Source organism: Rhinolophus sinicus, chromosome 2, assembly GCF_057876585.1.
Source record: "Rhinolophus sinicus isolate RSI-liver-muscle chromosome 2, RSI-T2T, whole genome shotgun sequence".
In the NCBI taxonomy this organism is placed as follows: domain Eukaryota; kingdom Metazoa; phylum Chordata; class Mammalia; order Chiroptera; family Rhinolophidae; genus Rhinolophus; species Rhinolophus sinicus.
In genome coordinates, this window is record NC_142502.1 from 61645651 (window position 1) to 61659279 (window position 13629).

The following is a 13629-nucleotide window of genomic DNA, read 5'->3' on the forward strand; positions in this document are numbered from 1 at the left end:
TAATGTATTTTTAAGCGCACATTTTTTAAACAGCTTTATTGAGACATAAGAGCATTTACCACATAAGTATACAATTCAGTGGTTTTTAGTATGTTCACAGATATGTGTAACCATTACCACAGTCAATTTTAGAACATTTGTGCACCTATTTTTAAAATAAAATGTTTAATAAAATTTAAAAGTGAACATTTAATAATAAACTAATTTCACTAAAAATTACATAGTATAATTTTTAACTTGCATCTTTTGTTTTTAAGTTTAGTCATATACGGACATCTTTGCATGCCAGTAAGTAAAATTTTAATAGTTGCATAGTATTTTATTCTAATCCCTTTGTTGGGCAGTTAGGTAGTTTTTGGATTTTTGATGTATAATGTGACATTGAATATTTTTGGGCATGAATATTTGTAGATATCTAGTGTGGATTAGGAATGTGGATTTTGAAACTGAATGGTGGTATTTTAATAATAATGTACATTTATATAGGACTTTATAGGGTTTAAGTAGGTAGATATACATTATCTTTATGCTGTGACATATTTAGGGATTATTGGTCCCATTTCAAATCTTTAAGAGAGATTAACTAAGTTGTTCTACATAAGTGTCCGAGCCAGAACTGGACCACAGGTTTTATTTCCAGATGCTAAAAGGAGTGTGACGAATTGCCCAAGTGAGTGGCCCATCCAAGATTAGATGTTCAAATGGCTGGTGTTCCTTGTTTCATTTTAGACCACACGACTTTCTCGTACCCCAGGAAAGAGACCCTCCTCCTCGGTCTTTGGATATTCTCTAGGGAAAAATCTGATCATGTTTTTCTCTGGCTAAAAATGCTTTATTGGTCCATTCATCATTACTTCGATCAAAATTTTAGAGCGCTCCCTGAAAATGATGGGTTTCTGGAGAAAAGGGTGCTATAGCCAAATGAGTTTGGGAGGGAATATTGACCAGTCACGGTTATGTATACTTAACAGTGGATCGCGGTTCTCTCTTCCCACTTGCCTCACAGGCGTAGGGCCCTTGCCATCGCCCTCTGCTCATTTCCCCTTATCCTCCTCAAAGGCCCATTGGGTCAGGTGGACCACTTGGTTACTGCTTACCTTCCTACATGTTTGCATGTTGCTGCCTGCTGGTTCCATGTGCGCTGCCAACACCTGCTCCCCATGAGCTAGTGGATTACATCCCAGCCTCCCACACCACAGCTGCCAGCCCTCTCTTCTAAGTCACTGTGAATCTTGTAAGACCCATTTGTCCAGTCTCCTTCAGAATATCTTTGGCATTAACTTACCAAGTGTCTATTCCTGTTTGCCTGGCTTGCTCACGGAAGTCCAAGACTTGCCACCCATCTCCTGAATTCTCGTGCTTATATCCCCTCAACCAGCTGACATCCAAGCGTCTTCTCTCCCTGTGCCCCCCTCTGCTCTATAACATGCTCACTTTCGTACATACTTAGCCTCTTTTCTGAAAGTTCCTTCTGCCTCCCTCACTGATTTGTGGGGTCTTGAGGAGACTGTGTCCCTTTTGGTACTCAGGTGGGGGTTCTTTAATCTTGCCCTCCACTTCCCACATGGTCAACATATTTCGTGGGTGTCGTTTCTCTCCTGTGGAGTTTTTTGGACATTCTTTCCCTGTTCTGTGTCATCTTGTTTCGGCAGCACCTGCCATCTTCTGCTTTATTTTCTGTCGCTTATCTTTGTGATTACTGACCAATCTCCTTGTACTGCTTCCATTTTTGAAGAACTTGGCAGCTAGCCCACCACCTTCCCCACCCCAGCTCCTATTGTCACACGTGGGATATCCATACAGCGTGACTCCTTTGTTCCTTAACTAGCTAGTCTCCAGTTAACTTCTGTTTCATTCCTGCTCACTGCAGTGGTTACACCCTGGGCCTAACTCAATCTGCACCATCACCTTTGAAACTACGGATTCAAATGCCCCGTTTCTGGACTGCCATCTCCTGTCCCACTAGTTCGCTTGCTCAAGTGTGTTTAACACACTGTTCTTGCTCCTCACTGGGACTGCCAATTCTTCCTATTTGTCAGCCCTATCCTGTACATACCTTCTTATGCAATGTGAAACTCTATTTTCCACATTATGGTTGCTGTCTTTTTATTTATGCTCTTTTGTCCATCTGTTCAGTGTTCAGGCCTACTTTGAAAATGCCAACTCTTGATGAATCCACCTTCTTCGTGTCTACAGTAAAGCAACCAAATCACACATCTAAGCACGGTGTTGGAATGCCTGGATTCCAGGAGCCACTCTACACTTAGTAGTAGCTTTGTGACCTTGAGCAAATAGCCTGACCATTCTAGACTTCAGTTTCCTTATTTATCTGTGTACTGGGGATAATAATACCTACTGTTGACAGCCTCTCTCTTCTATAACCACTTCAGAGAAGACCTGGGTAATGAGTGCAGAAAGAGCTAAACCAATAAGCTCAACATGGACCACCACATAAAGGGCACAGAGGAGTTTGCTCCTGTTCGTTTTCCCCACTCCCTGGATTTCCTTTGAGTCAATTATGCCAAGGAATACAATAGGAGGAATAACAAGGACGTGCTACTCCGTCGTTTACTACCGGTCCTGCCTTCACTAGAGTCCCCTGAGAATCACCACGGAGCAGTACACATAGAGTAGGCTTAAGGTTTTAAAATTTATTTTCGTTTTAAAAAATGCACATAAACTTTTTTTACTGTAAAAATGTACCGTCTTACCATTTTAAAGTGTGCAGTTCAGTAGTGTTAAATATATTTGCATTGTTGTAAAACAGATATTCAGAAGCTTTCATCTTGTAAAGCTGAAATTCTTATGCCCTTTAAACAGCTCCCCTTTGCTCCTTCCCTCTAGCCTCTGGTAACCCATCTGCCTTCTGTGTCTATACATTTCCCTACTTTAGATACCACATGTAAGTGGAATCTTACAGTATTTGTCCTTTTATGATTGGCTTTTCACTTAGCAATCTTCTTTCTAAGGCAGTGCAGTATTCCGTTGTGTGTACATACTACAATTTATTCATCTGTCGAAAGACATGTGGGTTGCTTCTACCGCTTGGCTATTGTGAATAGTGCTGTTATGAACATGGACGTGCAAATATCTCTTCCAGACCCTGCTTTGTTATGCTTTTTGGTGACTTGACCTTATATAATGTCCTTATTTGTCTCTCAACAGTTTTTGACTGAAAGTCTTTTTTGTCTGATACTAAAGCCTCTCTCCTCTCTTTGGGTTACCATTTGCATGGAATATTTTTATTTCTCTTTTTTTATACTTTATTTATTTATTTAGACATTCAATATTATTTTATGTGAGTTTTTTCATAACTTGCAGCTTATGTGTGTCTTTAGATCCCGAGTGAGTTTCTTGTAGATAGTATATTTTTTGAGTCTGTGGTTTTTTTTTAATCCATTCAGCCAGTCTATGTCTTAGTTGCAAGTTTAAACTATTTACATTTAAAGTAATTACGATATGGAAGGACTTAGTATTGCCATTTGTTAACTGTTTTTTGTATGTTTTGTAGTTTTTTGTCCCTTTTTTACTGCCTTCTTTTTGTGTTTCATAAGGATCTCCTCTTCATTTTTTAAGATGCAACCAAGGTGTCTCTTCTCAACTCTGCCACATTCAGTTGAATACTTTCTCTCTGTGCCTCTTCTTGCTCTGTGACTGTCTTCCTTACTAGATACACAGTTCTTCAAGGAAAATATCTTCTTGGTTTTATCCCCCAGGAATTAACACAGTGCGTGGCACATAGAAGTCAAAAAATGTTTGTTGAGAATGAGTGCATTTTCAGTAGTAAACAATGGCGATAAATACTTGTGGTTTTTGTATTCTTTTAGTCAGGTATCTCATGCCACGATCCTGGTTCCTGAACTTGAACAGATTCATTCTTAGGACGAGATGGCTTTGGCATTTGTTTCTCTTTGTTCTCAGACCCTTGGAAGTTCCTGTTATGTTCTGTCCTGTCCCAGTGGAGATTCATGAATTGATATCCTCACCCACAGACAAAAATTCTCTTTCTTTTTGAAGGTTTGCCCTGAGGTATTTCAAGGACGCTTCTCCAGTCTTTCAAAGACTCTTCCTAGAGAGTTCAGATGCGAATCCAGTCCGCTATGGGCGCAGGCGGATGAAGCTCCGGGACCTGATGGAAGCAGCATACAAGTTTTTGCAGCAAGAGCAGTCTGTGTTCCGGGAGCTCTGGGACTGGAGTGTATGTGTTCCTCTCCTCAGAAGCCATGACACCTTGGTCCGCTGGTGCGTAGCCCTTGGGCCTTCCTGTGCTCCTGAGGCGGGGAAGGTAGAGGAGTGTAGAGTTGTGCGCATGGGGAGGGAAGGGAAACCATTTAAACTTTATCTTTGTGCTGGTGCCTTTGGGGATCTTAATCCTTTTCCTTAATCATGTGTCACGTCAAAGGAAAATGAGGTGATATGAGTGGAGTTCCACCTTTTTCATGCTCTGTCAATTAAATTCATCATGCCTGATTTGTATTTTCTACTCTTACAGGCGTTATACTAATTCTGTAAGATTTCCTTTTCTAGTGTTCAGTTGGCTGCAAGTTTTCTTTCTTCTTTAGAATCACCTGCAGGCCGTGACTTATATGCTCTGACTTTCTCCAGGTACACAGCCAGCTGTCTTGCTTTGGTCACCTGTATGAATGAAGAGCACAAGCTGTCGTTCCTTAAGAAGATTTTTACTAGCGAGGAGCTGACTCATTTCAGGCTGAGGTGAGCAGGAGCGTGCTTGGGGAGCTCGAAGTGGCCTCACTGCATTCAAGGCACTGATGGGCTCCTCCTTTCCCTCAGGCTCCTGGAAGAGGCCCAGCTGCAGGACTTGGAGAAGGCCTTGGTTTTGGCCAATCCCCAAGCTTCCCTTTGGCGTAAGGAGAAGGAGCCGCAGTACCTACAGGGACATCTTGTTTCCGCTGACCTGTCCTCCAGGGTGACTGTCGTCTGTGGTGTGGTGCTGCCTCGGCAGCTGCCAGCCCCTGGGGAGCAGGTATGTTGGCATTGGCAGGATGTGTGCCCCTCCTTCCTCTTAAACACCTACGACACAGAGCCCGGCCCAGGGGAAAAGTGTGCTTTTTTCTCTTGTGAGACGGGTGTGAACCAAAGTGAGTTTGCCAGATTGCTATTCCGTTTACAGAAGTGTTCAGGGAGAGAGTAAAACACATTTACCCAGGGCCCTCTTCTCTGATTTTCCCTTCGTCCCTGTTTAATGTTAAATTAGAAACTGGAATGATGCCTCTGTGATTCTCTTAACTTTAGAAGGCTCTTCTGTATATCCTCTCATTTGCTTGATACAACTGTGTGAAGTTGGGTGGTATGTGTTGTGCTACCATATTTATGTAAAACCAAGGCAAAATGACTTGCCCTTGGGCTGGCCCTTCGCAGACAGGGTGGGCCCACGTGTAAGTCCCGGGAGCCTCTTTCCATCAGAGTATTGTGTTTGCCTGTTGTGTGGGAGGCTGGTATCTGTAGTGAACTTTCCTGGCCATATGAAATGGCCTTCTTTCCAAAAGTGTGGCTCCAGACCACACATCGGAAAGGCTTCTAGATCATAACCTGGTTCCATAATCTACAACCACTGGGAACCAGTCTGTATTCCCCCAGCAGTCTTTAGTTGTCACTTTGTCTGGTCAGATCCACCCAATTTTCTTCTTGGTCATTCCTTGAACCATTGGTTTGTTACTGGGTGGTACAGTTTTTTGAAAAATGAAGTACAATATACATATAAAAACATGCATGTATCAATGTTTATCTCAGTGATTATTCATAAGGTGACTACACCCGTGTAATCAACACTAAGACACCAGCACTTCGAAAGCCCATGTTTCAGTCTAGGCACCAAGACTCTCGCCCCTCTGTAACAACTCTGCTAACACAGATTAGGTTTGCAGGGTTAGAGTTTTAATACAGGGAAGGATTCTGGCTGGGGCGGGCTGATGTTGGGCAGTAGTGGTGGGACCCAGGGGCAGAGTGCAGAATGGTGCTGTGGCCCAGCTCACCTGCCAAATTGCTGGAGTAACAGCTCTTCAGAGAGTCAAGAACTTCTAGCCCTGAATCTCATTTTGTCCTCACATATCTTTAGGAGACTAACCATGTTTGAAAAGTTACTATTCCTTAAAAGTTAATAATCATTCCATTTTTCCAAGAGGTCATTTTCCGTCATATATTTTAGGTGCATTATTGTTTAAAAGTTTTAAAAATTATGGTAAAATACATATAACATTTACCATCTTAAACATTTTTAAGTGTACACTTAAGTATATTCACATTGTTGTGCTAGCAAACTCCAGAACTTTTTCATCTTGCAAAACTGAAACACTATGCTCGTTAAACTAAACAAACTGGGTGCATTATTATTATTATTTTTAACATTTTATTATGGAGCATGCCAAAGACATTCTAGAGTAGAAACAATGGTGTAATGAACCCCCATATACCCATCACCAATCTTCAGTCATTATAAATTTGTGGTCAGTGTGTTTCATTTCTGTATCTGCATACTTGCCCCACACCATAATTTTGAAAGCAACTTCTAGATATCACATCATTTCATGTCTAAATATTTTACTCTATCTATCTGTCTGTCTGTCTGTCTGTCTGTCTGTCTGTCTATCTATCTGTAAAAGAAAAGCACTTACAAATAACCCCAATACTCTTTATTGTACCTGAAAAAGTTTTAAAATAATTTTATAATATAAAATACACGTTTAGTGTCCACATTTATCTCATTGTCTCAGAAATGTGTGCATTTTTGATCATAGATGTGAAATCCTAGAATATGGTGAGAGAAAGGAAAACAAACAAAAATATAGTTGTGGTTTGCCTCATTCCTTGCGTGTCAGCTTTTTTTGCTTCTTAAGCTTTGGGAGACTTTTTCTTTTCTTTTTTTTTAAATAAATGTTATTGGGGAATATTGGGGGACGGTGTGTTTCTCCAAGGCCCATCAGCTCCAAGTCGTTGTCCTTCAATCTACTTGTGGAGGGCGCAGCTCAGCTCTAAGTCCAGTCACTGTTTTCAATCTTTAGTTGCAGTGGGCATAGCCCACCATCCCATGTAGGAATTTAACTGGCAACCTTGTTGTTGAGAGCTTACGTTCTAACCAACTGAGCCATCTGGCCGCCCCAGGGAGACTTTTACTTAAATTTGTTAGCAAAATCCCCATTCCCCAAGGCAGGGTGGGAGGTGAGGAAGAAAGGAAAGGAAAAATGTCTGATCCTTACTTTGGGTGACATACCTATTATAGTTCTGGTACTACTAATTTATTGACAGAGGTTTATGTAAAGGTCAGTGGAAGCATTGTTGTAGAAATTTAATTAGCCGTGTTCTTTGGAGTAAGAGCTGTTGTTGACATGCCTTTTATTTCTTACTTGCCTCCTTAGGCTAGTAATAGGAGTTCTACTCGTGAACAGGAGCTGGCCTTTAGGTCTTACGTGCTGGTTGAGTCAGTCTGCAAAAATCTTCAGACCCTGGCTATGGCAGTGGCTTCTCAGAATGCTGTGTTGTTGGAAGGACCAATAGGATGTGGCAAAACTTCCTTAGTCGAACATTTAGCTGCAATGACAGGAAGAAGGAAGCCCCCTCAGCTGTTCAAAGTCCAGCTTGGAGATCAGACTGACAGTAAGGTAATTAAGACGTGGCAGATTTTGGTATATTAACATGCTTGTGAATACTGTTTTTGCTAAGAGACTGTGAGAATAGTTATTGGTCTTCTTCATAACTGATGGGACCCCGCTGTGAAAACCTCGAGTGCTTGCTTATATCCCTATAGAAGTTTAATGGAAATAATCAAAGGATGTAGCATTAGGACCTCAGGTGTATGACTTGAGTAATTTTTCTTTCCGTAGATGCTGCTGGGAATGTATCGCTGCACAGATGTCCCAGGAGAGTTTGTGTGGCAGCCTGGCACCCTGACACAGGCAGCCACCAGGGGACACTGGATTCTTCTGGAGGATATTGATTATGCACCCTTAGACGTGGTATGTCATTCTTCTAATTACTGCCTAATTTCCTGTCTTTGAAGAATATTTAATTAATTGTGATTCTAGGGGATGATTTAAACACCGTAGGTATTTGATGAGAGAGAGGCTGTAAGAAGCTCAGTCATGGTTACCTACCTAATCTGGTTTGAGGTCTTGGATTACTTGGCTGGTCTCTTGTTTGATAGAAAATTGATAAAATTCTGCTTGTACTGTTTACTTTAGTAGTCGGCTGTGTGACCAATTTCATAGTAGTTTTTTCTGCCTTTAGTTGAATATATGGCCAGTTTCACAGCCTCTCCAAGAATAGGCCCTGTGGGGCACATCTTGCCCCTGTTACAGATACCCTGAGAACTTTGAGACCCTGCTTCCCAGCTCTGGCATCTGTAGAGCAGTGAGTGGGGCTGAGGACAGATGAAGGAAGGGATGATGTAATAAGAGAGTGCTTGTCTTTGTTCCATGAAGGAAAATATACTGGATGTATATTTTCCCTTGTGTGTAAAATTTAGCTATGGAGGCAGTCCATGTTTTCTCTGTGTTCTGTAAACTGTGACCAAAAAAAAGTATTGCAGAAAGATTTTGGCATATTTTCCTGAGATTGGTTTTAATTTTCTTTTAATGTGAACTCCAAAGTTACCTGCATATGGACTTTCCCTCTTGGAAATTAGAGCGAGCGAGAGAGAGAGAGAGAAGGTTTAGGGGGATATAAAGGGGAAGGAGTGGCTATAAATATTTGCATAGTATGATGATTTTAGAGTCTGATGAGGTAAAGATGAAATGGGGTTATTCGCCGAGATGCGACCTCACAATTTGATCACCATATTCTAGGGACTTACTGCTCAGTTTTATAGATCTGGAAACTCAGTTTTCTTAATAAGTGCGCAGAGCCAAGGCTGACTCCTACCAGTGAGACTTAAAACTAAAACTGAATTATAAACCACCAGGCCAATTTAAAGGTATTTGATAAGTCTTTTTCACTTTCTAGTGCTCTCTTTCCTAGGCATCTTTTTCCAGATAGCAGGGTAGCTGGGAAGACATTAGGATTATGTGTCGTTGCATTAGACTAGCCAAAGAAGATAGAGGAACATCAGGGATATTCCATCCTTGCCATGATGGAGCCTAGGAATCTATCTCTGTTCCATAGCTAAGTACATTCTTTGAGAGTAAGTCCAATTTCAAGGCCAAACTGACAATTTCTGTCTTGGTCTCCCTTTGGCAGCGTCTAATAAACACCAAAAAATTCCTGTACTTTGAGTTCCGTTTTGTGCAGAGTATTCCCCTTCTGTTAATACATTTGTTTCCAGAGGGTATGTTGTTCAATTAATTATAGTTGTTTTTACTTAAAAACATACTTGGATCCCTTGATTATTATTTTATTGTTTCCAGAACTTTTCAGCTCATATTTTAAGGTAGCTTTTACAGTCTCATTCAGGATGATTTTCTTTAATTTCAAGTATTGGAGTTGCCCCTGTATTTTGGCGGTGGTGGGGGGGCTTTCCTTTCAGCTACTAGCATGTATGAAATAGTGATGCTTACTAAAGTTATGTCTGATATTTTAGAACCCTCTTCCTTGGCTCTTTGTGTTTCTTACTTTGTTTTTTCTTTTCATACTTCCCCTGTAAGCTCGTGTCCCCTAGATCCATATGTCTAGCCCACACTTTTCTCAGAAATATCTGTACTTGGATGTTCCTTAGCCAGTGGAATTTCGATTTGTCCAAAATGGAGCTTGTCTGCTCTGCCACATAGTTACCAAGCCAGAGTTTGATGTCTCCTTCTTCTAGTCTCTCATTTAGTCTTATATTGTTTAGTACTATTTCCTCATCTTGTTATTCTGTTCTTTCCTATCCCACTGCCCTAGCACTGGGCTTATTTTTGTAACTGTCAGTTTGTCTGCCTGTCTAGCCCTTTTGCCTTAGTTACCTGACTAGTGTCCTTTTTTTCACCTCTTGCCCTCCAAGCTATCTCCTTTCAGTTTATCTTCCATATTGTGCAGTTGGTTTTCTAAAAAAAAAAAAAAATACTTTTTCCCAGGTGAAAATCCTCTCAATAACTTTCATGAAAAAATTCAAACTTCTTAGCTTAGCACAGGAGGCCTTTTATCGTGTTTCTAAGCCTTGTATTTTTTTCCATGCACATTCTGCCCTCACCTTTAACAGAATCCTCCCACGCCATGCTCTTAATCACATACATTTTTATCCATTTGAATCGTTTGCCTGGAGTATATAAACCTGCCATTGCTCTCCCACCAAACTTGGCTGACTCCTGCTCATACTTTGAGACTCAATAAATGTCACTACCTCTGGAATAGCTTCACTGCGCTGCTTCTAAACCACTCCATTCTGACGTACAGCCACCCTCTATCTTCAAACATCACTTCGTACATCCGGAGTCACACTGTCATGCTGCATGGTGTTTTGCCTTGCTGTCCTCTGTCAGATGCTGGGCTCTAAAACCTCATTTATGTCTGGAATTTTAGTGTCTTACTTGGCTCTGGTCCATAGTAGGCACTCAGTGAATGTTGAATAAATAAGTTGTTCTGCTGGAGTGTAGGTGGCTCAGGCTTTCCCACCTGCCTTTTGACCCCAGTTCATGCTGTGAGAACTGGGGTTTCCTTTAGTGTGTTCATTATAGGGAGAGAGGGTTGTTTTGTTTTATGTTACTTCTGTCTTAATAGCTTTATCAGTGGGGTTTTGTGATTTAGGTTTCCGTGCTCATCCCTCTCTTGGAGAATGGAGAGCTCTTGATTCCTGGCCGAGGTGACTGTCTGAAAGTGGCTCCTGGATTTCAGTTCTTTGCAACCAGGAGGTATGTCTTAATAACCTTTCTATTCCCACTGTGGAGCCCCTTCCTCATACGTGCTCATGCTACATTGTTGAGTCTGAAAGTCCTTAAATAGAGTTCTCTGGGCCCACTTTAAGCAAGGTTAATTGGAACTACCGAGAGATCCAACCTTCTCATTCCTGACTATTTTTAATGGAGATAATTAATTTAGAAAGCAAGATTTTTTTTTTTCCACTTAAAAATAAGTAACCAGTTTAAAAATTTCTTTATTTTATTTTCAAAAATAATCATGGGTGAGACTGTTGTCAGATAGCCCTGGGTTTGAGTCCTGACACTTTGATATCTGTGTATACCTTGCTTGATTGGGGCTAATAATACCTATTTTACAACTTGATATAAGTTGTGAAGATTAAGTGAAATGACTTACATTAAAGACCTGTCACATAGTAAGTACCCAACTAATGGCTAGCCATGAAAATGATAATGATGATGACATGTACATTTCAAGCTGATGAAAAAAATTGAGTATAAGCCTCTACAAAGAAAGAAAATCTAAGCATAAAATCCTGTCTACATTTTATAATAACATGAAAGTAGTGGTTTATTTCCTACTGGTTGTCCATACCTGTACAGCTTTTCCAAGGTCTTAAAATGCCCAGGAGTGAAATTAATGTCACATTATACTTAGTGATTATATTAGTGTTTACTTCTGTGAGCATGACTCCCAGATGGAATGTAGGGCTAACCTAACAGTTCTCCAGAAATACCTTGCTAGTCCCTATTAATTTTAGTAGACCCTGATTTTATTCACAGAGATAGTGAAATTCTTTCCTGCTAGGTACCCAAAAAGTCATGGGACATGACAGAAAGATGTCAGATAAACTTGAATTCAGTTCTGGGCTCTGCCATTTGTAGTCATAGTTAAGTGAGCAAGGGAGATTCTTCTTCTCTTCCTCATGCGATCTCCTTAGGGCAGTCGTTAGGATTTAATCAGATGGCTTAAGTGTAAGCATGTGGCTTTTCCAGAGTGCATGTTTAATGAATACCCCTCTCTTCTGAACATTTTTAATAATTTTGGGTACTGTAGCTTTTGGTAATATGCAGTGAACTTATTTTTAATGCTGTGGACCTTTCTCTTTCCTTAATTATGCCTTAAGGAAGATAAATGTGTTGTTGAGATCAAAACACCTAATAGAATCATTTGCAGTGACTTGAAAATAACTTGGTTAAACATCCTTAGGAAAAGAGTCCAACTTGGGCCAACAGGCAGCCTTTCGTTTGTCATCTGCCCTATAAGCCCAACATAGTGGTATCTAGCACCAGAAAGAATGTGAGTTTTAGTCGTATGTGAGATAATGTCTAGCAAGGGATAGCCATAATTTAAGATTAAAATTGGAAGTTCTGCGTGACTCTTTTTTATTTTGAAATACAGACTCTTGAGCTGTGGAGGAAATTGGTATCGACCACTAAATAGTCATGCTACTCTGCTAGATAAATATTGGACCAAAATTCACCTGGATAACATGGATAAGACAGAACTGAATGAGGTATGTGATTATGAGAAGGAAAGTATCGATGCCTTTCTTTTTTGCTTTTTATTATTAAATGTTTCAGGCCTACATGTATATAGAGGGAACAGTATAATGAATCCCCAAAGTACTCATCAACCTGAATTTATAATTAATGTGATATCATTTTACTGAATTAACTTCATCTAGTATTTTTTATTTGTTAATATATTTGAACGTAAACCCCATAATATTTTATCTCCAAATACTTTCATGCATATCTAAAAATTCAAGGGCAAGTTTTCATATATAACAACAAAATATTATACCCAACAAAATGAACGGTAATTCCTTAGTACCATTTAGTTCTCAGACCATATTTGTTGCCCCAGTTGTCCCCAAAGGATCTTTTTACTAAGTTGATTTGTAATTAATATCTTTTACACTCAACAACTTAATGCACACTTTGATCTGGATAGTAATGAACATCGAGATGAATTGTTTTATGGATTTTATACATTGATTCAGTTTGTAGTATCTCTGGTTACCTTCAGTCATTAAGGGTTATATTCACTTTACTCTGCTAACCCGTCACCTCCCTTTGTATCTACCTACTCACTTGGAAAGCTTCCCATTCCTTGATGCTTTGTCTTGGAGAGTAGCAAAACAAGCTATTGTCAGTGATTGTTCAGGCATGGGAGGGATGTTTTGCTCTTCATTAATGTAAGTTTTTAGATAAATAAGTAACACGAGACAATCTTCAAATATTTCATTCAGCATTTTAGGTATTTATTAGCAGAGGGGTTATCAGGGTATCTAGTTCACCATATTACTGGGAAAAGCTTGCTCATGTAAAGTCTACAAAGCCTTGCCTTGTCAGTGTGATTTTATAACTCTATAGCCTATTTTACACTTGTGAATTTCTTATCTCACTGTCGTTCCCAGTTGTGTATTTCTGTGTCTGAGGATATCTTTCTTTCCCTCTTTTGCTGGCCTCAACTATCAGCTCCTGCCTTACTTACTCACCTGTGTCCCCACCATCCACTCAGTGTCTGGCACTTTGTATATGTTTGTTGTATTGCTCTGTCATAATGCAGTTTTTTCTTTTGCAATTATAGACATTTAAATGTTTAATTTTCAGACTTAAATACCAGTCTGTTCTCTAAAGGAGAAGACTGAAGTTCACGTTTAGGTGTGACTTATTGGGATTGAGAGGATGGGAAGAGCATTTGATAGCTACTTTTTTCTTTCTTACTGTATTCTGTACTTGAAGTACAAGCCAAAGCTCATCTCTCTATTTCTGTCATAAACAACAGGAAGTCATTCTGCTCACAGGAAGTGCAAGAGGAACATTCACCCCCTCACTTAAA

At 40.1% G+C, this 13629-nt stretch overlaps 1 protein-coding gene across 2 annotated transcripts in view; it reads left to right on the top strand.

The window, feature by feature from the left end:
* The window catches only part of MDN1 (midasin AAA ATPase 1), a 132617-nt gene that overhangs the window by 10516 nt on the left and 108472 nt on the right, over positions 1 to 13629 (top strand). For both annotated transcript variants that reach the window (XM_019743250.3, XM_074333296.2), the window contains exons 3-9: positions 4018 to 4242; positions 4606 to 4713; positions 4792 to 4984; positions 7374 to 7616; positions 7839 to 7970; positions 10672 to 10775; positions 12184 to 12298. In XM_019743250.3, the coding sequence (XP_019598809.3) occupies positions 4018 to 4242; positions 4606 to 4713; positions 4792 to 4984; positions 7374 to 7616; positions 7839 to 7970; positions 10672 to 10775; positions 12184 to 12298 (1120 nt within the window). The remainder of the gene's footprint in view (positions 1 to 4017; positions 4243 to 4605; positions 4714 to 4791; positions 4985 to 7373; positions 7617 to 7838; positions 7971 to 10671; positions 10776 to 12183; positions 12299 to 13629) is intronic.